At 41.6% G+C, this 27,596-nt stretch overlaps 1 protein-coding gene and 1 long non-coding RNA gene across 4 annotated transcripts in view; one reads left to right on the top strand and one right to left on the bottom strand.

Annotated features, from left to right (window-relative positions):
- Window positions 1-1,447: 1,447 nt before the first annotated feature.
- LOC132379876 (uncharacterized) lies at window positions 1,448-15,492 on the top strand. Its single transcript, XR_009507553.1, has 3 exons — window positions 1,448-1,504; window positions 8,591-8,744; window positions 14,900-15,492. It is a non-coding gene; the product is annotated as an uncharacterized LOC132379876 (long non-coding RNA).
- mmd (monocyte to macrophage differentiation-associated) overlaps window positions 1,498-27,596 on the bottom strand; it is a 103,623-nt gene continuing 77,524 nt past the window's right edge. For all 3 annotated transcript variants that reach the window (XM_059948163.1, XM_059948162.1, XM_059948164.1), the window contains 4 exons: window positions 16,906-16,980; window positions 16,131-16,232; window positions 8,994-9,063; window positions 1,498-2,618 (listed from right to left, as the gene is read on the bottom strand). In XM_059948163.1, coding sequence (XP_059804146.1) covers window positions 2,415-2,618; window positions 8,994-9,063; window positions 16,131-16,232; window positions 16,906-16,980 — 451 coding nt within the window. In that variant the 3' untranslated portion in view covers window positions 1,498-2,414. The remainder of the gene's footprint in view (window positions 2,619-8,993; window positions 9,064-16,130; window positions 16,233-16,905; window positions 16,981-27,596) is intronic.

Raw genomic sequence — 27,596 nt, 5'->3', positions numbered from 1 at the left:
GCTTAGAAAGCACACAAAGGACAAAAGGCAGTGACTCACTGTCTGAAGACACGTGGCACACGCGTACACACACACACACAGACACTCACAGACACTCTCTCTCTCCCTTTCTCACACACTCATGGACCTACATAAAGACACACACGCATACACATGCAGCAGATTGAACTGGCGTCAGGCCATGTGACAAGGGGGTCATGGTGATAACGCTGGGGTCACAGAGCTGAATCTCGGCACCTTTAGAAATACTTTTACCTAGTGTGTTCCATTACTTGCATCCTCTTTTGTAGCCGACAGTTTCTGAGTGAAAATACCTTGTTCTCTCGCTTGGTCCATATTTCCCAGGCTAATTCCCTGGGTTTACCTTGTGTGCTCCATCATTTAGTGATGACCAGAATGACTTTGGAAATAATGTAAAGACTAGTGATTCCTCCCCTCTATCAATAGGTCTAGATTCCACTCCCACCTCAACAGAGCGTAGCCCTGCTAAAGTGCTACTGCCCATACCCCCTTAGAGTGAAATGCCCCATTAAATTCCCTACTCCCTCCCAGCACCTAGTAGAGTAGGGATCCTCTCTGTAAGTCGAGCTGTATGAGCTTAGTAATTTCACTTAGCAAACAGAGTTTATTAAAAAAATGCCATCTAGATTTCGGTTTTGACAAAAGAGCACCTTTGAAATCTAAACAAGACCATTGAGGTATTTAATGCATCACACAGAGCCAGTGTAACAGAGACACATACAGGTTCACACTCTGCTGGTTGGACTCACCAAGTGAGAAGTTGATTTACCAACCCTCACCCTACTCCCTCTAAACAATACCAAACGAGGACAAGTAGCAAAGTCTGCAATTCAGATGATGTTGTAAGGGAAAAGACGACAGACTCTGCAGATGTTGAAAGTCTACAGCAACACACACAAAATGCTAGAGGAACTCAACAGGTCAGGCAGCATCAATAGAGGGGAATAAACAGTCGATATTTTGGGCTTGATGAAGGGTCTTGGCCCAAAATGTTGACTGTTTATTCCACTCCAGAGATGCTGCCTAACCTGCTGAGTTCCTCCAGCATTGTGTTTGCATTGATATTGTAAGGGTTTCCCCACTGCAGGGAGAATGATGACCAGATTTTTGTCTCCTTTGGTAACACTCCTGGCATGCACCTGAACTGGTCTCACACCTTCCTTAGCACAGTGGAGGTTGTGAGTTGAGCTGCAGCCTGTATTAGGATGAGGAAGAAGTTGTTCAATGACAATTAGACTGAGTTCTGCAGTCAGCCCAGAATAACTTGCCTACCCAATTTGGTGCAACTAAGAAAGAGCCACTTTCCAAAAATCTGTTGGCTGCATATAAAAACATACTTTCATACTGCTGGGAAAAGTTTTCACAAAATGTAAACCATTTATTGTTTAAGTTTAGTTCACTCTTTCTTTCAGAGTTGGTGTGGTAGGATCCACAGGAGACAGCGAAAGAGAACAGGCTGCTGCTGCTCAGTTACAAAAATGAGGTAAATCAGAATCTCTCCTGATCAACAGTCTGATGACAACTTCAGTTAACCCACTGCCTTGGTAGCAGAGATTTGCAGAAATGTGGCTAAGCAGTTTCCACATACGAGAGTGGCTTGCTGCCTGTCATCTTGTAAAGAACAATTAATCAGAACAAAAGTGCTTTTGTTGTGTTCCTCATTGCCAGCCTGTTGCTGGAACCGAGAGAACCCAATTTACAATACTGTTGATGCACACTACACAACCCTGATGGAGATTCTCAAAAATCCACCCCTTCAGCAGCCCATGCTGCTCCCAGAAATATAGTATCAATTAGTTTGTCAGCAGCGAACACATTGAAAACATCTCACCCAAAGCCCTTCCCCAACAACTGAGCAAGTCTAAGGTTTTCCAATGAAAACCGAGGTATAAAATGCCACACTAAACTGGAATGTATCAGTTTGATTTTCAGTGGAGGTTTGAGTCAAACTGTATAATGCCCACAAGACCACAAGTCACTTAGTTATTTATAAAAAGGATACCCTGCAGAATTGTTTGTGTTCATTTCAGTCCTCACGTTATTCACTGTGCTTCACTTTCCAAATACAAAATTCCACAGAGCACAGTGAAATCTAATCAATCGTGTCCATGTCCACATCGTTGAGGAAAGCTGATATTTTCAAGCTCCATTACACTGGTGGGGGAGAAAGTAAAATGCGAAAACAAATGTGAAGAGCAAACCGAGAGGATCCCTACCCAACACACTGCCATTCACTGCCCATCAGCCTCCAGGCAACAGTTTTGTGTTAATTTGAAGCTAGAGGTTGTTTGAACATTTGTGGCAGCTCCTCTCAGCCTGCTGTCACGACGGGATGTTTCCACCAAATGTCTAATTCACCAGTTATCTCCGAAAGCACACGGGCTGGATGCAGGTTAGAAGTCCTTCCATATGGGTGATGCAGGGCTCCGGTACAGGTATCTCCAGATGGCATAATAGTGCACAGCTGCAGCCAGAGCAACAAAGATGTGCCAGATGGCGTGGGCAAAAGGAATGATCCCATCACTTTTGAAAAACACCACTCCCAGGCAGTACAGCATGCCACCCCACATCAGTTCCTGAATCCCTTCAGTGTTGGGCTGCACAAGAAAGACATGTTATTAAACCCACTTTTATACATAACACATACTAGATCCATCAAAACTGCCGCACAGATTGATAGGGTGCGTAAGGTAGTGTACGGAGTATTGGCCTTCATTACCCGGGGGATTGAATTCAAAAGTTGTGGGAAGGAAGGGTTAGATTGATCGTGGAGTAGGTTATAAGTTTGGCACATTGTGGGCCAAAAGGCCTGGTCTGCACCATTCAATGTTCTACATTCATTTGCCATTGTGGTCCTGTCAACTGATGAAATAAGATGAAATAAATGATGAAGTAAATTGGAAGTAGCTGTTGGCAGGGATGTCAGCAGAGCAGCAATAAGATGCGTTTCTGGGAAAAATGAGGAAGGTGCAGGACATGTATATTCCAAAAATGAAGAAATACTTAAATGGCAAAATAGTACAATCATGGCTGACAAGGGAAGTCAAAGCTAAAGTAAAAACAAAGCAAGAATTAGTGGGAGGATAGAGGATTGGGAAGTTTTTAAAAACCTACAGAAAGCAACTAAAAGAATCATTAGAAGGAAACAAAAATATGAAAGCAAGCTCGCAAGTAATATCAAAGCAGATAGTAACACACACAAAATGCTGGTGGAACACAGCAGGCCAGGCAGCATCTATAATTTCCAGCATCTGCAGATTTCCTCGTGTTTGCCTTTCAAACACGATAGTGAAAGCTTTTTCAAGTATACATAAAAAAAAGAGAGATGAGAGTGGATATAGGACCGCCAGAAAATGAGGCAGGAGAAATAATAACGGGAGACAAGGAGATAGCAGATAAACTAAATGAGTAATTTGCATCAGTCTTCACTGTGGAAGACACTAGCAGTGTGCCAGATGTTGTAGTGTGTGAAAGAAGAGAAGTGGGTGCAGTTACTACTGTGAGGGAGAAGCTCAAAAAGCTGAAAGACCTAAAAGTACATAAGTCACCTGGACCAGATGAACTGCACCCTAGGGTTCTGAAAGAGGTAGCGTTAGAGATTGTGGTGGCATTAGCAATGATCTTTCAAAAACCATTGGACTATGGCATGGTGCCAGAGGACTGGAAAATTGCAGATGTCACTCCACACTTTAAGAATGGAGTAAAGTAGCAGAAAGGAAATTATAGACCAGTTAGCCTGACCTCAGTGGTTGAGAAGACGTTAGAGTCAATTGTTAAGGACGAGGTGATGGAGTACTTGGTGACACAGGACAAGATAGGACAAAATCAGCATGGCTTCCTTAAGGGAGAATCCTGTCTGATGAACCTATTGGAATTCTTTGAGGAGATTACAAGTAGGACAGATAAAGGGGATGCAGTGGATGTTGATAATTTGGACTTTCAGAAGGCCTTTGACAAAGTGCCACACATGAGGCTGCTTATCAAGTTAAGAGCCCATGGTATTACAGGAGAGTTACTAAGATGGTTAGAGCATTGGCTGATTGCAAGAAGGCAACAAGTGGAAATAAAAGGATCTTTGCCTGGTTGGCTGCCAGTGACTAGTGGTGTTCCACAGGGGTCGGTTTTGGACCACTCCTTTTTATACTGCATATAAATGATTTAGATGATGGAATAGATGACTTTGTTGCCAAGTTTGCAGATAATATGAAGATTGTTGGAGGGCCAGCTAGGATGCAGAAGGACTTAGACAGATTAGGAGAATGAGAAACTGGCAACTGAAATATAATATTGGAAAATGCATGACAATGCAGTTTGGAAGTAGAAATAAATATGTGGACTGTTTTCTAAAAGGGGAGACAATCCAAAAATCTGAGATGCAAAGGGACTTGGGAGTCCTTGTGCAGAACATCCTAAAGGTTAACTTGCAGGTTGAGTCTGTGGTGAGGAAGGCAAATGCAATGTTAGCATTCATTTCAAGAGGTCTAGAATGCAAGAACAGGGATGTGAAGTTGAGGCTTTATAAGGCACTGGTGAGGCCTCTCATTGAGTATTTAGGCTGGCATTGGAGAGGATCCAGAGGAGGTTCACAAGGATGATTCCAGGAATGAAAGGGTTTTCATACAAGGAACGTTTGATAGTTCTGGGTCTGTACTTGCTGGAAATTAGAAGGATGAGGGGGCTGTCATTGAAAACTTTTGAACGTTGAAAGGCCTAGGCTGAGTAGATTTTGGAAAGGATGATTCCCATGGTGGGACAGTCTAGGACAAGAGGGCACAACCTCAGGATAGAGGGGCGTCCTTTCAAAACAGAGGCAGAGAAATTTCTTTAGCCAGAGGGTGGTGAATTTGTGGAATCTGTTGCCACATGCAGCTGGGGAGGCCAGGTCATTGGGTGTATTTAAGGCAGAGATTGTTTGGTTTTTGATTGGGCATGGCATCAAAAGTTGCAGGCAGAAGGCTGGGAAATGGGATTGAAAAGGAGATAAAAAAAGGATCAGTGATGATTGAATGTTGGAGAATAGCCTTATTCTGCTCCTATGCCTTATGGTCTTAAAAGGTCGCCCCTCAATTTTAAGGCTGTGCCCTCTAGTTCTGGATACCCTCACCAGAGGAAACATCCTCTCCACATCCACCTTATCTAGTCCTTTCAACATTCTGTTGGTTTCAATGAGATCCCCACATTCTTCTGAATTTCAATGAGGACAGGCCCAAAGCTGCCAAACACCTCTCGTATGTTAACCCCTTCATTCCTGGAATCATCCTTGTGAACCTCCTCTGGACTCTCTCCAATGTCAGCACATTCTTTCTGAGATATGGGGCCCAAATCTGTTAGCAATACTTCAAGTGCAGCCTGAATAGTGTCCTGTAAAGCCTCAGCATTATTTCCTTAGTTTTATAGGAACATAGAAAACCTACAGCACAATACACGCCCTTTGGCCCACAAAGCTGTGCTGAACATGTCCCTACCTTAGAAATTACCTAGGGGTTACCCATAGCCCTCTATTTTTCTGAGCTCCATATACCTGTCCAGGAGTCTCTTTAAAGACCCTATCTTATCCTTCTCCACCACCATTGCCAGCAGCCCATTCCATGCACTCACACTCTGCATAAAAAACTTACCCCTGATATCTCCTCTGTACCTACTTCCAAGCACCTTAAAATTGTGCCCTCTCGTGCTAGCCATTCCAGCCCTGGGGTATCCACACAGTCAATTCCTCTCATCATCTTATACACCTCTATCAGCTCTCCTCTCATCCTCCATCGCTCCAGGGTCCTATATAGCTGCAACATTACCTCTCGGCTCCTAAACTCAATCCCACGACAGATGAAGGCCAATGCACCGTATGCTTTTTTAACCACAGAGTCAACCTGTGTAGCAGCTTTGAGTGTCCTATGGACTTGGACCCCAAGATCCCTCTAATTCTCCATGCTGCCAAGCATCTTACCATTAATACTATTATATTCTATTCCCCTTACAATAAGTGCCAACATTGCATTTGCCTTCTTTACCACAGACTCAACTTGTAAATTAACCTTCTGGGGGTCTTGCATGAGGATTCCAAATCCCTTTGCACCTCTGATATTTGAACCTTCTCCTCATTTAGATGATAGACTGCACTATTGTTCCTTTTACCAAAATGCATTATCATACATTTCCAAGCACTGTATTCCATCTGCTGCTTCTTTGCCCACTCTTCCCATTTGTCTAAGTCCACAAGACCATGAGATATAGGAGCAGAAATACGCCATTTGGCCTACTGAGTCTGCTCCAATTCTTCCAGTCATCCCCACTCCCCTGCCTTCATGCCATATGCTTTGATGCCCTGGCTAATCAAGAACCTATCTATCTCTGCCTTAAATACACCCAATGACTTGCCCTCCACAGCTGCTTGTGGCAACAAATTTCACAGATTTACCACTCTCTGACTAAAATAATTTCTCCACGCCTCGGTTCTAAATGGAAGTCCTTCAAACCGGAAGTCATGTCCTCTTGTCCTAGAATTCCCCTACCATGGGAAATAACTGTCTGATGAACCTATTGGAATTCTTTGAGGATTACCTACCCATCTATCTTTGTATCATCTTCAATCTTTGCCACAAAGCCATCAATTTCATTATCTAAATCATTGACAAACAATGTAAAAAGTAGCAGTCCCAATACTGACCCCTGATAAGCACCACTAGTCACTGGCAGCCAACCAGAAAAGGCCCCTTTTATACACACTTGCTGCCTCCTGTCTTGTCAGCCATTCCTCTATCCATGCCAGTATCTTGCCTGTAATGCCACAGGATTTTATCTTGTTAAGCAGCCTCATGTGTGACACCTGGTCAAATGCCTTCTGAAAATCCAAGTAACTGACATCCATTGCCTCTTCTTTGTCCACCCTGCTTGTAACTTCCTCAAAGAACTCTAACAGATTTGTCAGCAAGATTTCCCTTTACAGAAACCATGCTGACTTTAACTTATTTTATCACTAGTCTCCAAGTACTCCGAAACCTCATCCTTAATACCCACTGAAGTTAGGTTAACTGTCTTATAATTTCCTTCTTTTGCCTTCCTCCCTTCTTAAAGAATGACATTTGCAATCATCTAGTCAGATGGTTGAGAGGGTTAACAGCTTTAAGTTCCTTGGCATACACATCACCAAGGATCTCACATGGTCTATACATAACGGCTGTGTGGTGAAAAAAGCACAACAGCACCTCTTTCACCTCAGATGGTTGAAGTAGTTTGGTATGGACTCCAAATACTTTCTACAGGGGCACAATTGAGAGTATCCTGACAGGCTGCATTACTGCTTGGTATGAGAACCTAGATTGGTGTGGACAGCCCAGCGCATCTGTAGATGTGAACTTCCCACTATTAATGACATTTATAGAGACAGGTGTGTAAAAAGGGCCTGAAGGATCATTGTGGACCTGAGTCACCCCAACCACAAACTGTTCCAGCTGCTACTGTCCGGGAAACGGTACCACAACATAAAAGCCAGGACCAACAGGCTCTGGTACAGCTTCTTCCACCAGGCCCTCAGACTGATTAATTCATGCTGACACAATTATATTTCTATGTTATATTGACTGTCCTGTTGTACATACTATTGATTATAAATTACTATAAATGGCACATTGCACATTTAGATGGAGACATAACATAAAGATTTTTACTCACAAATATGAAGGATGTACAAACATACATAATAAAGTCAATTCAATTCCATTCCCCAGGGATCATGCAAGATCAAGTGATTCTTGAAAGATCATGACCAATGCACCCGTGATCTCTTAAGCAATCTCTTTCAGTATTCTAGGATGTAGTCCATCTGGTCCAGGCGACTTATCCACCTTAAGACCTTTGAGTTTGCCTAGCACTTATTCCTTTGACATAGTAATAGCACTCACTCCTGCTCTCTGACACTCATGGACCTCTGGCACACAGCTAGTGTCTTCCACAGGCGAAGACTGATGCAAAGTGCTTATTAAGTTCATCTACCGTTTCTTTGTCCCTATCACTAACTCACCTGCATCAATTTCAAGTGGTCCAATATCAACTCTCACCACTTTTTCACTCTTTATATAACCAGAAAAAAATAGTACCCTGCTTTAGATCAGTTAGTTTGCCCTCATATTTAATCTTTTCCCTTCCTGTAGCTTTTTTAGTTGCCTTTTATTGGATTTAAAAGCTTTCCGATCATCCAACATCCCACTCATTTTTGCTACCTTAAATGCCCTTTCCTTGGTGGTTCTTAACTTCTCTTGACAGCCACAGTTGCCTATCCCTGCCCCCTGTTCCAATTTTTCAGACACACATTTATCTGCCACCTCATTCTATTCCTATTCTCTTCATCATAAGGCACAGGCAGCAACTCTGCAATCACTACCCTTCAGGTCCTGCTTCTCAGCTTTCTTCCTAACTTCCTGCCTTTTTCTACCTATGTCATTGGTACCAATACGAACATTACTTTCGGTTGCTCACCCTCCCTTTTCAGGATATTGTGGACGTGTTCAGAAACATCGCGGACTCTGGCACCTGAGAGGCAAACTACCATCAGGTTTCCTCTTCCCATCCACAGAATTGCCTACTATGGAACACTAGGTGATGGGAAGTAATTGGACAGGGACAGGAAGAAAATTAACAAGAGACCTTGGTCCAATAAACAATGTAATGATAAGGAGTTGAGATTTCAAATCAGAGAGGAAATCATCAAGATACAAGTCACCCACCAGGTAAATGTACAGAATTAATGTACAAAATGTATATTAAGCAACATGGAAGTTCACTAAAGGAATCTGTATAGGATTTAACAGAACATCCAGATTCATAAGGCAGTTAAGGAGGTTCATATGAATTTTTAGAAATATACTGTTTTATAAAGAATCTAATGTTTTATGCATATGGACGTTATTTAACGCTGAGCTACCTGAGCTGGAGAATTACACTTAAGGGAATGAGAGAGAATTATTTGGGACACTTACCATTGATGCTACGACCACAGCTGGAGAAAATCCCATTGTCAAGTAAAACAAAAGTTCAATAATCTTGTACCTGTGCAAAAGAAACACAATGCACCTGTAAAATATACAGTTGCAAGAAAAAGTTTGTGAACCCTTTGCACTTACCTAGTTTTCTGCATTAATTACTCAAAAAATGTGGTCTGATTTTAATCTAAGTCACAATAATGGACAAACACAATCTGCCTAAACTGATAACGCAAAAACAATTTACTTTTCATGTCTTTATTGAACATATTGTTTAATCATTCACAGTCCAATATGGAAAAAGTAGTGAACCCTTGTATTTAATAACTGGTAGAACCTCCTTTAGCAGTAATAATCACCAAACGTTTCCTGTACCTGCTGATAAGACTTGCACAACAGTGAGGAGGAATTCTAGACCATTCCTCCACACAAAACTGTTTCAGTTCAATATTTCTAGGATAACTTGCATAAATAGCCCTCTTCAGGTCATGCCACAACATCTCAGTTGAGTTAAGGACTGGACTCATACTTGGTCATTCTAAAACACAAACTTATTTTAAAATCATTCTGATGTTGATTTACTCCTGTGTTTCGGATCATTGTTTCGTCACATTGTCTCATAATAGGAGGGGGTTGTGATGGGCAAAACGAGTTTGAAACGGGGTCCAGACTTGACTCTATGAACTGTGCTGCTATTGAGAGAGGGGGGTAGGCGTCCAGCGCAATTGAGAGAGAGAGAGAGAGACAAGATTTAATGTTATGGTTCCTCTGCTGATTGTTTACCTTTCTCCAAGGACACTTTGCCTGCTTGTTAAGATTCCTGCAGAGAGAGCAGGGCAGAGCCAAGTGTTGGACAGCTGATGTCCAGCATGTGGAGATAAAAAGTAGGTCCTTTTCAAACCCGAGGGTTGAAAGAGCCTAGTTTTGGTTCCTATTTGTGTGTGTGTGTGTGTGTGTGTGTGTGTGTGTGTGTGTGTGTATAAAAAAATTGCTAACCTGTTCATATATTTGCATCTATATTACTGCATTATGTAGTTTACTAATAAACACTATTAGTTACTAGTAATACCAGACTCTGAAGTGTTTTCCATTTCTGCTGGTTCTTTAACCCGGTCACGGGGTACGTGAAAAATTGGGGGCTCGTCTGGGATTTGAACAAAAATTGCCTGGGGCCAGTTTGAATTGATTGGGGTATATTCCCTTATCTGATTTGGTTGTGTGGAAAACAAAAGGAAAACCGCAGAAATGGATGTTGAGGATTTTCTGGCAAGACCAGACCCTGCGGGCTTAAGGAAAACTAAAAAGGTTGAGTTGTGGGCAGTTGTTGAGGCCTTGAAACTCACAGAGGTCAAGAAGGGGATGACAAAGGTAGAAATGCAATGGAAAATAGCTGAATATTATGTCTTAGTGAAGGAATTTGATGCAGAGGTGTTAGCGCACTTTCCTATAGGGAAAGGGAAGGTCCAGGTACGCCTAGAACAGATGAGACTTAAGTTAGAGGCGGAAGAAGCAAAGAAATAGAGGGAAGAAGCAAAGCAACAGAGAGAAGCAGAAAAAGAGACAGTTCAAGAGGAAGAAATGGCAATGGGAGGATCGCATGGCAGACTGTGAGGAGAGGTTTAATGTTAGTTAGGAAATTAAGTTGGTACTTCCATTTGAGGAGATGGAAACTGATAGGTACTTCCTACTTTTTGAAAAAGTGGCCATGAATCAGAAGTGGCTAAGAGATAAGTGGGCTGTGTTGTTACAAAGTGTACTTAAGGGGAAGGCTCAAAGAGCATATTTGGCATTGCCTGTGGAAGACGCAGATGATTATGTTGAAGCGAAAGATACTATACTTAAGACTTATGAGTTGGTGCCAGAGGTTTATCGACAAAAGTTCAGAGATTTAAGGAAGCTTTGGAATCAAATATTTGTGGAGTTTGCCTATGAGAAGTGTGTGTACTTTGATCATTTGTGCGCTTCAGAAAAGGTGGATGAGGGTTTTGGCCAACTGAAGGAGTTGATCTTAATCGAAGAATTTAAAAGTTGTGTCCCTGACAACATACAGACATACCTGAATGAGAAGGAGACTAAGATCTGCTAAGTTAGCAGACGAGTATGCTTTAACCCACAAGGTAAAGTTTTCTCCGAGTAACAGCTACCAGAGGGGTAGTAGGGATAATAGAGAGAGCCTGCCGGCTAATTCAGAAAGTAAGCCGGGGACTAGCAGAAATGGTGAGGAGGACGAGAAGCAGTCGGGAGGAAAGTTCCCTAGTTTAACGTAGCGTCCGGGTGTTTTGCTCCAAAAAGAGATAAAGGAAAAGGAAAAGCAACATCCCCGACTGCCTGCATTGAGCCAGTTAACAGACCGCTAAGGAAGGAGGGCTCAGACAGAGTTCAAGAAGGGCACGAGAGATTTATTTCAAACGGGTTGGTATCTGTAAAGGAGGGGTCAACCCCGGTTCCAGTGAGAATCTGGAGAGCCACTGGGGCTTGTCAGTCATTGATCCTAAGGAATGTGTTGGAATTCAGTGCTGAGATGGAGACTGGTGAAGTGAATGTGATAAAAGGTATTGGAAAAGGGACTGAGGCATAAAATATTTCTGAAATGTGACTTAGTATCCGGACTAGTCACAATAGGGGTGCGGTCTGAACTACCGATGGACAATGTGGATGTCTTACTTGGTAATGACCTGGTGGGAGGGGATGTGTACTCAGTAGTGCAACTAACGAGCAAGCCTGTGGCTGCTGAGGACCCGCCCATAGATTCTGAAGTTTATCTCACCTCCACAGTAACCAGAAGCATGTGGAAAAAGGCTGCTGATACAAATATTGATTTATCTGAGACTTTCTTACCGTCCCTGTATCAACAGGATTTAGAGGATAGTAAGGCTGAAGAGAGTGAGGGGAACAAGGCAGATTTATCGTTATTGAGGAAAGAATTTGTGGAGGAACAGAGCAAAGATGCAGAAATTGTGGCTTTAAAAGAGACAGCTCTCCCTGAGGAGGGAATTAAGAAGGATCCAGTGGGATACTATATTAAAGGTGGAGTGTTAATGAGAAAATGGAGACTGGCTACAGTGCCCGCAAATGAGGATTGGGCGATTGTACACCAGGTGGTGGTTCTGAAGGTTTTTAGGGCTGAAATTTTGAACTTGGCCCACAAGATGTCTATAGGTGGACATTTTGGAATAAAGAAAACAGTACATAGGATTATGAGCAAATTTATTAGCCTGACATGAGGAGAGGTATTGTTAATTATTGTAGAAGGTGTCACACGTGCCAGGTGGTGGGAAAGCCAAATCAGGCCAACCCAAGGGCGCCCCTTCGGCCGATACCTGCTTTCGGTGAACCGTTTTCCGAAGTCATAGTGGACTGTGTGGGACCATTACCAAAGATTGCAGCTGGTCATCAGTATGTGCTGACTATTATGTGTGCTGCCTCTAGGTTCCCGGAGGCTGTGCCTCTTGGGAGCATAAGAGCAAACGTTGTGGTAAAGGCACTTGTCAAGTTTTTCACCATGGTAGGGTTACCTAAGGAGATTCAATCAGATCAGGGGAGTAACTTCATGTCCCACATATTCCAACCGATAGTTTCTGAGCTGGGAGCTAATCAAATTGTGTCCTCTGCATACCACCCCTGAGTCTCAAGGGGCTTTGGAGCGGTTCCACTCGACTTTGAAAACTGTGATTAAATCCTACTGTCAGCAGAATAACAGGGACTGGGATGATGGATTGCCTCTATTGCTTTTTGCTGTGAGGGATACTATTCAGGATTCACTGGGGTTCAGCCCATTTGAGCTTGTTTACGGTCATAGGCCCAAGGGACCTCTGACCTTATTCAGAGAGCAGTGGTCTAACCCAAAAGTGCATGTCAGTGTGACAGACTATGTTCTGAAATTCCGCAAGAGGCTTAATAAGATATGTGACCTTGCCAGGAAAAATTTACAAGATTCCCAAGTCAAAATGAAGCATTGGTATGATAAAACAGCACATGAATAGGTGTTTGAAGTTGGTGATAAGGTCCTGGTTTTGTTTCCCTTAGTGACCAGCCCCCCCACAAGCAAGATTCCAGGGTCCATACGAGGTAATTAAGAAGACTGACTCTTTGAACTATGTTATCAAAACTCCTGACAGATGCAAGGCTAATCAATCAGTTCACGTAAATATGCTCAAACCCTATCATGAATCTGAGATAGTACCCATCAGTGCTGTCATGAAAACAAATGAGGTTGTGGAATCTGATAATGAGGGGCAAGAGCATTTTAATAAGTTAAATGTAGTGTCCACCACACTGGAGAATTCCGTTATTTTGACCAACTTTACTGATAAGGTCTGTCACTTGGAGCCTACACAAAGAATGCAGGTGACAAAATTAATTAACCGGCATAAGGATTTATGTCCAGATGTCCCGAGGTAGTGCACGATCGCAGTACATGATGTCATTGTAAATTCAGCCCAGCCCATTAAGCAACATCCCTATAGAATGAATTTAGAGAAAAGCAAATTGGTGGAAAAAGAAACTGAACATATGCTAGCTGCTGATATCATTAGGCGATCTACCTTGGACTGGGTGTCAACTTGCGTGATTGTTCCAAAACCGGACAGTAAGATTCTGTACTGATTACAGGAAAGTAAATGCCATCACAAAGACTGATGCCTATCCATTCTCGAGAGCAGATGATTGCATTGATAGAGTGGGAAAGGCTAGGTACATCACGAAAATTGACTTGCTGAAAGGATATTGGTGTGTTCCTTTAACTGACAGGGCTAGAGAAATCTCAGCATTTGTCACACCATCAGGGTTGTATGAATATGTTTTACCTTTTGGAATGAAAAATGCTCCAGGGACATTTCAAAGGAGGACTGACTCGGTAATTAAGAGGTTTAGAAAACACGGGCTTATATCGACGACTTTGTGGTCTGGAGTGACACATGGGAAGAACACGTTGTGGCTGTGGAAAAACTGTTCAACTGGCTGTCTAAGGCCAATCTAACAGTGAACCTCGCCAAAAGTGAGTTTGGCCACGCTACTGTCACGTATCTGGGGTATGTAGTAGGTCAGGGGCAGCTGGCTCTGGTACAAGCTAAGGTGCAGGCTATTTCTGAGGTTCACGTTCTGACTGACAAGAAAGCTCTGAGAAGGTTTTTAGGAATGGTAGGGTATTACCGGAAGTTTTGAAAAAACTTTGCAGTTATCGCTCTTCCCCTTACCAAGCTCTAGGGAAAGAGTGAGAAATTTGTATGGACTGACCCTTGCAAAGAAGCCTTTCAGAGGCTGAAAACTATATTGTGTTACCATCCTATATTCAAAGCACCTGATTTTTCGAAACCCTTCTCTCCAGCAATGGATGCTAGTGATGAGGCTGCCGGGGCCGTATTGCTACAAAAAGATGGGGAGGAAATCAAACACCCAGTGGCTTATTTCTCCAGAAAATTTAATGTACACCAGAAAAATTATTCCACTGTGGAGAAAGAATTACTAACACTGATTCTGGCTTTGCAACATTTTGAAGTTTATGTTTGTCCTGCACAGAAGCCACTAATAGTTTACACTGACCATAACCCGCTGGTGTTTGTAACTAATATGAAAGATAAGAATAGAAGGTTGCTGAATGGGAGTCTGATTTTGCAAGAGTATGACCTCAAAATAAAACACGTAAAGGTACTGACAACGTGATAGCCAATTGTTTATCTAGATGTTAGAATTGAAATTATACCTGTTTTACTCTGTTAGCTGATGACTACCTATGTATTATATTAAACTCTGTAATTTACATTTAAGTTTAAATTTTTCCTCCATAAAAATTCCTTAAAAGGAGGGATGTGTGATGGGCATCCAGTGCAAATGAGAGAGAGAGAGAGAGAGAGACAAGATTTAATGTTATGGTTCCTCTGCTGATTGTTTACCTTACTCCACAGACACTTTGCCGTTTGCTAAGATTCTTGCAGAGAGAGCAGGGCGGAGCCAGGTGTTGGACAGCTGGTGTCCAGCATGTGAAGATAAAAAGTAGGTCCGCTGGGACACAGACATACCACGGGACACTGAACGAGCTTTGTGCACCCACGTGAAGGTGGGGTTTTGGAGGATTGATTCAGGGAAATCGATCAGTGGCTTACAGTGTGAAAAGGTGCAACCGGCGGAGAACTATTTGTGTGTCCACCCTTGCCTGGGTATTAGTTCCAACACTGAAGAACTGTTGTATGTATTATGGTCATAGTCGGTGACCACAACAAGACATCCGAAGACAATGGGAAGATTGACGGCAATGGCATCACCTCTCATTATCTCCCTTTCTCTCCAATGTTACTCAACCAACTACCTCGAATTGAACTGAACTCTCTTCATCATATCGTAAAGACTGTATCCATTTACCCCTAGGTTTGAAAGAGCCTAGTTTTGGTTCCTATTTCAACACTTCTGTATATACAAACATTTGTATATATATCATTGCTAACCTGTTCATATATTTGCATCTATATTACTGTATTGTGTAGTTTACTAATAAACACTATTAGTTACTAGTAATAACAGACTCCAAAGTGTTCTCCATTTCTGCTGGCTCTTTAACCTGGTCATGAGGGTACGTGACGCTATTCTCTGCATGAGTAGTGTTGGCAGGATCAGGTTTTACTCTACCTACAAAAGTAGATCAGTACAGATGCTAAGAAATCTGAATTTAAAACACAAAATGCTCAGCTGGTCAGGCAGCAGCAATAGAATTAGATTTCAGTCATTGAGTGTTTATCTCTGCAGCTGCAGTCTGATTTGTTGAACTTTTCTGCTATGTTCTGTTTTTATTTATTGTCTAACAATAATTGCGAATGGGAATGCAATGGTGAACTGTTTCCCTGAATCACCAAATGCAGCTGATTAAAGTTACTCTTGGTGTACTTAGTAGTTAATTCCAGGATTTAGGTCTAGCAACTATGAAAGGATTGTAAGGATGTAGTGAGACTTGGAAGGAATTGAAACTAATACTACTCTTTCCCCCTCCCTGTACCTGAACTTGTAATGACAGGGGTCTGAGATGCTGATGCAGGACCTGCCAAGTTATTGCAACCCTGCAACCTTGGGGTTCTGAAGAGACACCAATGATCAAGCTGACCATTTTGCCCTAGTTGGAGATAACTTTACTAAAAAGCTGCTTACTGTTCATGGTATAAAAAGACGTAGATAGTGCCAGCAGCCGCCATAATCCAAATGAACCAGCGCATGTGAGATGCCAGGGGCCCAAGCTCTCGGAGATTTAACCTGCAAAGGATATGACAGGGAATTGTAAATAGAATATGGTAAATGATGGGGTTCACGGTTCCTCTCTTCATTTGAAAGCAAAATCTGTCGAGTTATTGTAGTTATTATAGACCTCTAATACTTTACAATGGTGACTATTCTTCACACATTAATTTCAATAGCACCTAATGACTGTGGGGGGGATATCAGAGTTAAACTGCTTCCAAATCCCTCTGGATATAGCAGAAGTGTGGTAATTGGATTGCTTGTGCAGCTAACTCAGAACCAAGTGCATATGGCACTGACACCTTTCTCCGTCGGTTACCCATGTCTAAACACTTCATGTGTACCACCTCAGCTGATAAACTTTGTTGCGGCCCATTGACATACACCAAATGTCAGCAAAGAGAAGTCAAACTAAAGGGTATGTTGTAAATTTCAATTCTCCAGTTACACATACAAATTAATTTTACACTGCTGTGTTAAATTGTACCAGCCAGAGGTGGCACAGTAACATGCTGCATCTTCAGTTACCTCTCATTGCTCGCAGGAGGCCTCTATCATCCCTTAAACTACCAGTTCGTTCAGCTCCATTAGGGTTAATTGTGATCTAGGTCTCTATATTGTTAAGGAACAAATTGGGTCTGTGCTCTCTTCAAGGTCCAGTGGACAGAAAGATGCTTTAAACACTCACCACGGTGCATAGGAAGACGCGATGAAGAAATAGATGACAATTCTGTCACACATGTGGAAGCACTGTTCCATCGTTCTGTCAACAGGACAAAAAAATGGTCACTAATAAGCTACTTCCAGTCAATTCACACACACATCAGGCAGAACTGTCAGTAGGGGACAACACCACACACAGTGTACAATTTCACACACAAATTACACAGGTCAGTGGTGTACAATGTCACACACATATTGGGTGGGTCAGTGATGTACAATATCACACACACGTTTGGTGGGTCAGTGGTGTACAATATCACACATACGTTTGGTGGGTCAGTGGTGTACAATATCACACACGTTTGGTGGGTCAGTGGTGTACAATGTTAAACACGTTTGGTGGGTCAGTGGCGTACAATGTCAAACACACATTTGGTGGGTCAGTGGTGAACAATATCACACACACGTTTGGTGGGTCAATGGTGTACAATATCACACACGTTTGGCGGGTCAGTGGCGTACAATGTCAAACACACATTTGGTGGGTCAGTGGTGAACAATATCACACACACGTTTGGTGGGTCAATGGTGTACAATATCACACACGTTTGGTGGGTCAGTGGTGTACAATGTTAAACACGTTTGGCGGGTCAGTGGCGTACAATGTCAAACACACATTTGGTGGGTCAGTGGTGAACAATATCACACACACGTTTGGTGGGTCAGTGGTGTACAATGTCAAACACATGTTGGGTGGGTCAGTGGTGCACAATATCACAGACAAATTGCACAGGTCAATGGCGCACAATATCACACACACGTTGGACAGGTCCATAAGACACAGAAGCAAAATTAGGCTATTTGGCCCAACAAGTCTTCTTCACCATATAATTATGACTGATCTTTTTTCTCCTCCCCTTAGCATACTCCCTGGGTTTCTCCATGTAATCTTTGATGCCGTGTCCAATCAAGAACCTATTAAGCTCTGCCTTAAATACTTCCAAAGACCTGGCCTCCACACTACCCTCTGGCTAAAGAAATTTCTCCACATCTCTATTTTAAATGGACGCCTATCTATCCTGAGGCTGTGTGCTCTTGTCCTGGACATCCCCACCATGGGAAACATCTTTTCCACATCTACTCTGTCCAGGCCTTTCAGCATTCAAAAGGTTTCAATGAGATCCCCCCTCATCCTTCTGAATTCCAGTAAGTACAGACCCAGAGCTATCAAACGTTCCTTATTTGATAACCTTTTCATTCCCGGAATCATCCTTGTGAACCTTCTCTGAATCATCTCCAATACCAGCACATCTTTTCTTAGGTGAGGAGCCCAAAACTTGAGGTGAGGCCTCACCAGTGCCTAATAAAGCCACAGCATCACATTCCTGCTCTTGTATTCTAGACCTCTTGAAATGAATGCTCATATTGCATTTGCCTTCCTCACCACCGACTCAACCTGCAAGTTAACCTTTAGGGTGTTCTGCACAAGGACTCCCCAAATCCCTTTGTTTCTCAGATTTTTGAATTTTCTCCCCACTTAGAAAACAGTCTGCACATTTATTTCTGCAACCAAAGTGCATGACCATGCATTTTCCAACATTGTATTTCATTTGGCACTTTCTTGCCCATTCTCCTAATCTGTATAAGTCCTTCTGCAGCCTACCTGTTTTCTCACCATTACCTGCTCCTCCACCAATCTTTGTATCACCTGCAAACTTGGCCACAAAGCCATTTATTCCATCATCTAAATCACTGATATACAGCATAAAAAGAAGTGGTCCCCACACTGATCCACGCGGAACACCACTCATCACCGGTTGCCAACCAGAAAAGGATCCTTTTATTTCTACTTGCTGTCTCCTACCAATCAGCCAGTGCTCTAACCATGCAAGTAACTTTCCTGTAATACCATAGGCTCTTAACTTGGTAAGCAGCCTCATGTTTGGCACCTTGTAAAAGGCCTTCTGAAAGTCCAAATATACAACATCTACTGCATCCCCTTTATCTATTCTATTTGTATTCTCCTCAAAGAATTCCAACAGGTATGTCAGGCAAGAATTCCCTTAAGTAAACCATGCTCACTTTGTCCTAACTTTTCTGTGTTACCAAGTACTCCATAACCTCATCCATAATAATTGACTCCAACATCTTCTCAACTACTGTCAGACTAACTAGTCCATAATTTCCTTTCTGCTGCCTTCCTCCCATAAAGAGTGGAGTGACATTTGCAATTTTTCAGTCGTCTGGTACCATGCCAGAGTCCAAAGATTGTTGAAAGATCATTACTGGTTCCAGTGACGCCATCGTCCAGAATGGCAGCTTAAGTCAATAGTTCCTCCGGAAAAACGCATATTTTGTCCCATTAATCCATCAAATATAAGATCTTTCAAAAATATCTGAATTGATAAGGGGGGCAAGAATGGAGAAAAAGAATGGAGATAAAAAAAGCATCACTGCGGAGCCTGTGGACGAGAGGGGTGCAGCGAGCGTCTCTCCTACTCGAATGCATGATAGCGAGACTGACGATGGGCCTCGTTCAGGTGAAACGGCAAATATGATAAAAATTCTGGAAGAGATACGGGGATTCCAAAAATATATAAAACAGCAACTAAATGATATCAAGTCAGAGCTCACCAACATCAATCAAAAAATAGTGCTGGCAGAGACACGAATTAAGAAGGTGGAAGATCACGTGTAAAATGTGCAATGGATACTAAGTAAGACGATAAAAATATTAAATCAACAAGAAAGTAAACTGCTTGACCAGGAGGGAAGATCACGGCAGAAAAATATCAGGATATACAATGTTCCTGAAGGAGTGGAGGGTTTGTCTATGATGGAGTTTGTATGAAAGTTGCTGCGGGACACGTTAGAGATTCCTTCAACTATTGAGCTTGAAATTCAGAGGGCGCATTGTGCACTCGCACCACAGCCTACTGGAGACAGAGAAGATAAGCCACGCTCAAAAGTAATTAGATTCCTTCAATACAATACCAAGGTGGATATTCCATGAAGGGCCTGGGAAAGAAGAGGGTGTTTTTGGACTGGAAACTAATATATTTCGATCAAGATTACCCTCCGGTGGTCCTGCAGAAACGTAAAGAATACTCTGAAGTAAAGCAAATATTAAAGCAAGGGAAGATTAGATTCCAAACTCCGTACCCTGCTAAACTGCGAATGTTTTATGAAGATGGGATCCAACCGTATCAGACAGTGGAAGAGGCGACTACATACATGAAGGCCAGAGGGTTGCCCGTCAGCATGATCAAACCAAGGGAAAGCCTGGCTGAGCAGTTATCCCGCTCTGCTTAGGAAATAGTGTGAGAATCGAGAAAGCAGGGGACGGGAGGAGGGCGAGAGAAGTATATCAGGAAGAGACTGTGAAGACAGCCCTCACCCCCTCCAGAAGAGCCATAAGGTTTAACTAACTTTAAAAATGCTGATAAGCAAAACAGAAGCAAAAATAGACAGTGTTATACCTATCACAAGAAAGACATTGTAATGTGGATTTTATATTACTCAATTATTCTTTTTTATTCATTCATTCACTCATTTTTCCCCACCTAAATGAGAATGTATATATGGGAGGGATACACAGGGAAGTCTTTTCTGCGTAATGGACTATTCACTTACTTTTCTGGGTACTGCAATGGGGGTCCTCAACTCACAGGTAGGAGGGGCCATCCCCCACAGCTAGACATTTCCTCTAGCTCAACCCAGGATCATCTACGAGAGACTTCAGTCTTGGAATCACACCTTCATTGCCTTTTTTTATTATTCGCATTTCTTGGTTCTTATTTGTTCAGGGAGTAGATTGATTTAAGTTTTATTCTGCTAATTTCAATGATATATTGACAGATAAATACACATGGCTAAGGACAAAGTAAAATTCATTTCTTTTAATGTCAATGGGCTGTTAAATCCAATCAAAAATTCTATCCAAAATGAAAAAAGAACAAACACATGTAGTACATTTACAGGAAACTCACTTAAGTGATAATGAACATGGAAAACTAAAGAGAATGGGCTTCACCAATTTGTTTTTCTCTTCATATAAATCAGGACATAGGAGAGGAGTTGTTATTCTTATCTCAAGCAAGCTAAATTTTGAAAAAGTATTCGAAATGGGAGATAAGGAAGCCAGATACATTTTGGTAAGGGGGAATATAGACAGAAATTCAGTTACTCTATTGAATATATGCGCACCCACAGAAAGTGATATTAGTTTCTTTCAGAAGATTACTAATATTATGGTAACGGAAACAGAAGGTCTCCTGATATGTGGGGGAAACTTAAATTTACAATTACAACCAAAGTTAGACTCTTCCAATAGAAAAACCTATGAAACAAAATCCTTACAAAAGAAAGTTAATACACTTTTTGAGGAATTTGGTTTAATTGAAATATGGAGGGAACTTTCCCCAACAGAAGGGATTACACTCATTATTCTGTCCTCCATTCTGTATATACAAAAATAGACTATTTCATAATATTTGGAAAAGACAAAGACAAAATAAACACCTGTGGAATTGGGACAATAGATGTAAGTGACCATGCACCTATATATTTATCTGTTGGTTTTGACCTACAACCAAAGAATACTATTTGGAAACTAAATTCAAGTCTACTCAACGATCCCTACTTTAAGTAACAAATTAAAAAAGAAATTGGTCTTTACTTAGAATTCAATGATAATGGAGAGGTTTCACCTCCCATTCTATGGGATACTCTGAAGGCTGTCTTAAGAGGGAAAATTATAGCGATATCTTCATATAAGAAAAAAAGGAATAAAACATTAGAGGGATTACAAAACAGGCTGAAGGAACTAGAAAAAAAACCAAATTGAATTTGGCACAGGATACATTAGAGGAAATTTTAAAAATTAGAAATAAAGTCAATAGTTTGGCTATGCAAGAAATCAGGAAAAAATTTTATGTTTCTGAAACAAAGACAGTATGAAAGTGGATCTAAATCTATGAAAATACTGGCGTGGAAACTGAAAAAAAAAAGATAGCAGAAAATACAATTCATAGAATTAAGGATCCAAGAACAAAAATGATATAAAATAAGCTAAGTGAAATTCAAGAAGCTTTTGAAGTGTTTTACAAAACTCTATATTCCAAAGTTACAGGGGGAAGCATAACCCAAACTGACTCCTTCCTGAATTCTCTAGAGTTACCCACCTTACGTGAAGAACAAAATAGAACGATGACTGCTGACATAACTGAAGTTGAATTAAAAGCTGCAATTAGTAGGCTTAAATTAAGCAAGTCACCAGGATCAGATGGGTATACTGCAGAGTGGTACAAAGAATTTAAAAATGAGTTAATTCCTGTCTTACTCCCCACACTGAACTGGGCTCTAAAAAAGGCACAAATGCCACCCAGCTGGAAGAAAGCGATAGCTATACCGAAAGAAGGCAAGGATAAAATGGAATGTGGATCATTTAGACCAATATCTGTTCTTAATGTAGATAATAGATTATTTACCTCCATCATGGCCAAATGATTAGAAGAGTTTCTACCCATACTGATACACAACAATTAGACAGGTTTTATACAACAACGCCGAACACAAGACAATATACCAAGGACACTTCACATTATGGATCATATACAAAAAAATAAAAGCAATAATGATAAGCGTGAACGCTGAAAAGGCATCTGATTTGGTTAACTGGAATTTTCTTTACAGAGTTTTACATAGATTTGGTTTCCATCACACAATTATTAAAACTATACTGGTACTACATGTCAACCCTACTGCTAGGATTAAAATCAATGGATATTTATCAAATAGTTTTACCCTAGAAAGGGGCACAAGACACGGTTGTGTATAGTCACCGCTACTCTTCGCATTATATCTAGAACCATTAGCTCAATACACCAGACAAAATGAAGATATCAGTGGGGGGGGGGAGGGGAACAGAACATAAATTGTTCTGTTACGCGGATGACATTTTGATCTACAGTCGGCCCTCCTTATCCGCATGCACGAATTCAACCAACCACAAATCATGAAAACCCGGAAGTGCTCTTCCAGCACTTGTTGTTCAAGCATGCAGACTTTTTTTTCTTGTCATTATTCCCTAAACAATGCAGTGTAACAACTATTTTACATAGCATTTACATTGTATTAGGTAGTATAAGTAATCGAGAGATGATTTAAAGTATACGGGAGGATGTGCATGGGTTATCGTGGATCCGGATTGAAAAAATTCGGAAGTTCTCTTACTAAGTAAGTCGGAACAGGTACATCCGGTATTATTTAGCGTCAGTTAGTCAAACGTTTGACTTAGTATATAGTATATATTTTACCTTTCTATGCATATAAAACGCTTAAGAATGTATGTTTCAGTGCCGGGCTCAGGAGTTTGATCTAATGACAGATCGCTCCAGAGTGCGCTCTCCACCATGCCAGGTTGATGTGGAGGATCAAAAACCCAAAACACAATAATTAAACCACTGCATTGCTTCGTAATAATTGTAGCTTTCATCAGGGCAGGGCCTTTCTCACTTTATCCTTTAAAATTGTTCCGATCGTTGACCAATGTAGCCTAACGCTTTTCCAATGACCGATAGCGTTTCACCTTTTTCGGATCGCTTTTATTATTTCCACTTTATTTTCAATCGTGATTGTGATTACTTTCGTGAACAGAAACACTGCGCATTCAGAGCTCTGGCACCGGGTCCGAATGTCCACCGCACTGAGACAGGTCTGGGGTTATAGACAATAGACAATAGAAAATAGGTGCAGAAGTAGATCATTCGGCCTTTCGAGCCTGCACCGCCATTCTGAGATCATGGCTGATCATCTACTATCAATACCTGGTTCCTGCCATGTCCCCATATCCCTTGATTTCCCTATCCATAAGATACCTATCTAGCTCCTTCTTGAAAGCATCCAGAGAATTGGCCTCCACTGCCTTCTGAGGCAGTGCATTCCACACCCCCACAACTCTCTGGGAGAAGAAGTTTTTCTTTAACTCTGTCCTATATGACCTACCCCTTATTCTTAAACCATGCCCTCTGGTACTGGACTCTCCCAGCATCTGGAACATATTTCCTGCCTCTATCTTGTCCAATCCCTTAATAACCTTATATGTTGCAATCAGATCCCCTCTCAATCTCCTTAATTCCAGCGTGTACAAGCCCAGTCTCTCTCTGCGTAAGAAAGTCCGGACATCCCAGGAATTCTCTTGTCCTCACCTTTGAGCCCATAAGCCTCTGCATCCAACACATCACTTATCTTTCACTCTCTGCTGGGAATTGGCCCACACATTGGGATTCACTTGTCCTTTCTTCCCTACCCAGAATTCTCCCTCCCGGTACTTATTCCTGCAAGCTGCTCAAGTTCTGATGGGTCCTAAGATCCACTGCATTAAGACAGGTTGAATAAGGATCCACGAATCTTGGTATACGTGAGGGGTCCCAGAACCAATCCCTCGCGGATAAGGAGGGCAGACTGTATCTAGGGGAACCAACATACTCTTTACCTAAATTGATGCAATTCATTGAACAATATGGTCAATTATCAGGATACAAGATCGACACAGAAAACCCAATTATTTTCATATAACTATAGTCCACCAAGAGAAATTGTAAGTAGATATCCCTGGGCATGGCAAACAGAGTCTTTCAAATATTTGGGCATTATTATGCTAAATGATTTGGCAATATTATCAGAAGGCAATTATCAGCCTATATATACAAAAAATAAGGAAGATATAACAAGATGGAACCTAATTCCTTTATTTAGTTTCAGTTCAAGGATTGAATCTATTAAAACGAATATACTGCCCCGACTATTATATCTCTTTCAGACCCTACCAATAGAGATTAATCAAAATCAATTCAATGAATGGAACAAAATGTTAATAAGATATATCTGGCAAGTAAAAGGCCTAGAGTTTGTCTCAAAACTTAGCCAAGGAAAATGGGGGATGGGGCCTACCTGCTCTTAGAGATTATTATTTTGCAGCACAGTTGAGAGCTGTGATATGTTGGTGCAACCCATCATATGAAGCTCGATGGAAAACCATTGAGGAGGGGATACTTCCCATCCCCATACAGGCAATTTTGGCTGATAACAACCTACAAAGGTACATAAATACTATGGATAACCCATGGGTGAAATATACTCTTAAAATATGGAAAACTATTACAAAAGACTGTAAACTAGAGGGAGATATTGCAATTTTTAAACGCTGTGCATATGACTCAGATTTTACACTGAATAAACTGGATGCTAGATTTAAGGACTGGACAGCGAAAGGAATAACAGTTCTTTGCAATATAATGAAAGAAGGAATACTGTTCAACTTTGAAATGCTTAAAGAGAAACACTTATTAGAAAAACAAGACTTTTATCAGTATTTAAAGATGCAACAATATGTTAGCAGGACGGTTAAAAATGTAACCAAGGCAAGCACGTTTGATAGAGCTATTTAGAAAAGCATATAACTCAGATAATGGTAGTAGAATCATTTCAAGCGTGTATAAGGGTTTGTCAAATCTTAAAACACATTCGACTTTATACATTAAAACAAAATGGGAGAAGGAAGGAGGGATAATTATATCTGCGGAAGAATGGACAATAATATAGAGGTATCAATGGAAGTGTACCAGTTCACAGAAATGGAGGGAGTTTGGTTGGAAAAACTTGATAAGATATTTTATTACACCCTTTCAGAAGTCTCATTATGATAGTAACCTCCCTGTCTGCTGGAGAAATAGTGAAAATCAAAATGCAAACCATTATCATATTTTCTGGGAATGCCCTGTTAACAAAAACTATTGGAGTGGGATACACAATGCCCTACAAGACATCTTTAAATGTGAAATACCTTTAGAAAATAAGACCATATATTTTGGGTATATACCTCAAGAATAGTTGAAAAGATATAACTATTTAATTAATATACTGCTGGTGGCTGGTAAAAAGACTCTTACTAGGAAATGGTTATCACAGGAGAGCCCAACCTTAAATGCATGGATGGACATTACAATGGACATTTACAAAATGGAGACGATAACAGCATCTGTTAATCATAAGTTAGAACAATTTGATTCATACTAGGGAAAATGGTTTAACTACATAACAGCTCATAGGCCTGATTTTATCCTCACAAATCAATATGTTGTAAAAAAAAATCACTCCCTACTTGTACATAGTTTTCCCCTTTCACTTGTTCTTTCCTTCCTCTCTTTTCTATAAGTGTATACCTCAGATAAATATTACATGGAGATTTGTGTCATAATCATATAGTCATATAAACATCTACAATATCTGAAATACATCTTATGGAAATGTTTGTTTGATGATGAACTTCAATAAAAAATAAATTACAAAAGGAAAGATCATTACTAATGCCTTCACAACCTCTACCACCACTTCTTTCAGAACCCTAGGGTACAGTTCATCTGGCCCAGGTGACTTATATATGCTAAGGTCTTTCAGCTTTTTGAGCACCTTCTCCCTTGTAATAGTGACTGCACTCACTTCTCCTCCCCCGCACCCTTCAATATTTCCACAGTGAAGACTGATGCAAAATACTTGTTTAGTTCAGCTGCCATCTCCTTGTCTCCTGTTATTATTTCTCCAGCCTCATTTTCTAGAGGTCCTATATCCTCTCTCATCTTTACATACTTGAAAAAGCTTTTACTATCCACTTTGATATTGTTTGCTAGGTTGCTTTCATATTTCATCTTGTCCCTCCTAATGATTCTTCTAGTTGCTCTCTGTAGGGTTTTAAAAGTTTCCCTATCTTCCTGCTAATTTTTGCTTTGTTGAATGCCCTCTCTTTTGCTTTTACATTAGATTTGATGTCCCGTGTCAGCCACAGTTGTACTATTTTGCCATTTTACTATTTTGTGGCAACCCACTTCCCAGCGCACTCGAACCGGCTCACAAAGCAGCGTGCGCCGGCATTGAGGCCGGTCCCAAAGAGGGCGCCAAGCCTGCTTCACCAGCAAGGGGAAGAACCCGCAGCAGTCTTGGGCAGACTACGCAAGAGGCTCAGTAACCCATACCCACTTCACAGCATGGGCAGAACCTGACCTGCGTACTCAAAGACCTGCAAAACTGTAAGTTCGTTTTTGTATGACAGGGCGGACATTGGGCACCGCTACAGCGGCCCAACGAGGGGCCGTTTACAGTGATCAGAAACAACGGGTCCACATTCGTGCTGGACATTGGGGGGAAAGAGGAGGTTTTCACCGTGGACCAACTAAAACCGGCCCATGTGGACTTGGCGGAGCCGGTCGAGATTCAGGCACCGTGGCGCAGAGGCAGACCTCCCAAACAGAGTCAGACCCAGACTGTGGACATTGGGGGGTGTATCGCCAGTTCTGGGGGGGGGGGGTTATGTGGCGACCCACTTCCCAGCACACTCGAACCGGCTCACAAAGCGGCGTGTGCCGGCATTGAGGCAGGTCCCAAAGAGGACGCCAAGCCTGCTTCACCAGCAAGGGGAAAAGCCTGCGCGCGGGAGAGGACTGTGAATACACGCCCCCTACAGCATTCCTGCCCGGGGAGGGCGGGATCAGGAAGGCTTTAAAGCGAGGCTGCGAAGTTTGAATAAACCTCTTTTGCAACTGCAGCTCCATCAACTCCATGTCGTTATTTCAGTGCTGCGTGTAGCACACCACTACAATTTCTTCATTTTTGGAATACACCTATCCTGTGCCTTCCTCATTTTTTCCAGAAACTCATGCC

Source organism: Hypanus sabinus, chromosome 23 (genome assembly GCF_030144855.1).
Source record: "Hypanus sabinus isolate sHypSab1 chromosome 23, sHypSab1.hap1, whole genome shotgun sequence".
In the NCBI taxonomy this organism is placed as follows: domain Eukaryota; kingdom Metazoa; phylum Chordata; class Chondrichthyes; order Myliobatiformes; family Dasyatidae; genus Hypanus; species Hypanus sabinus.
Note: the sequence above shows the minus strand (reverse complement) of the source record. Positions and strands in the feature narration are given on the sequence as shown.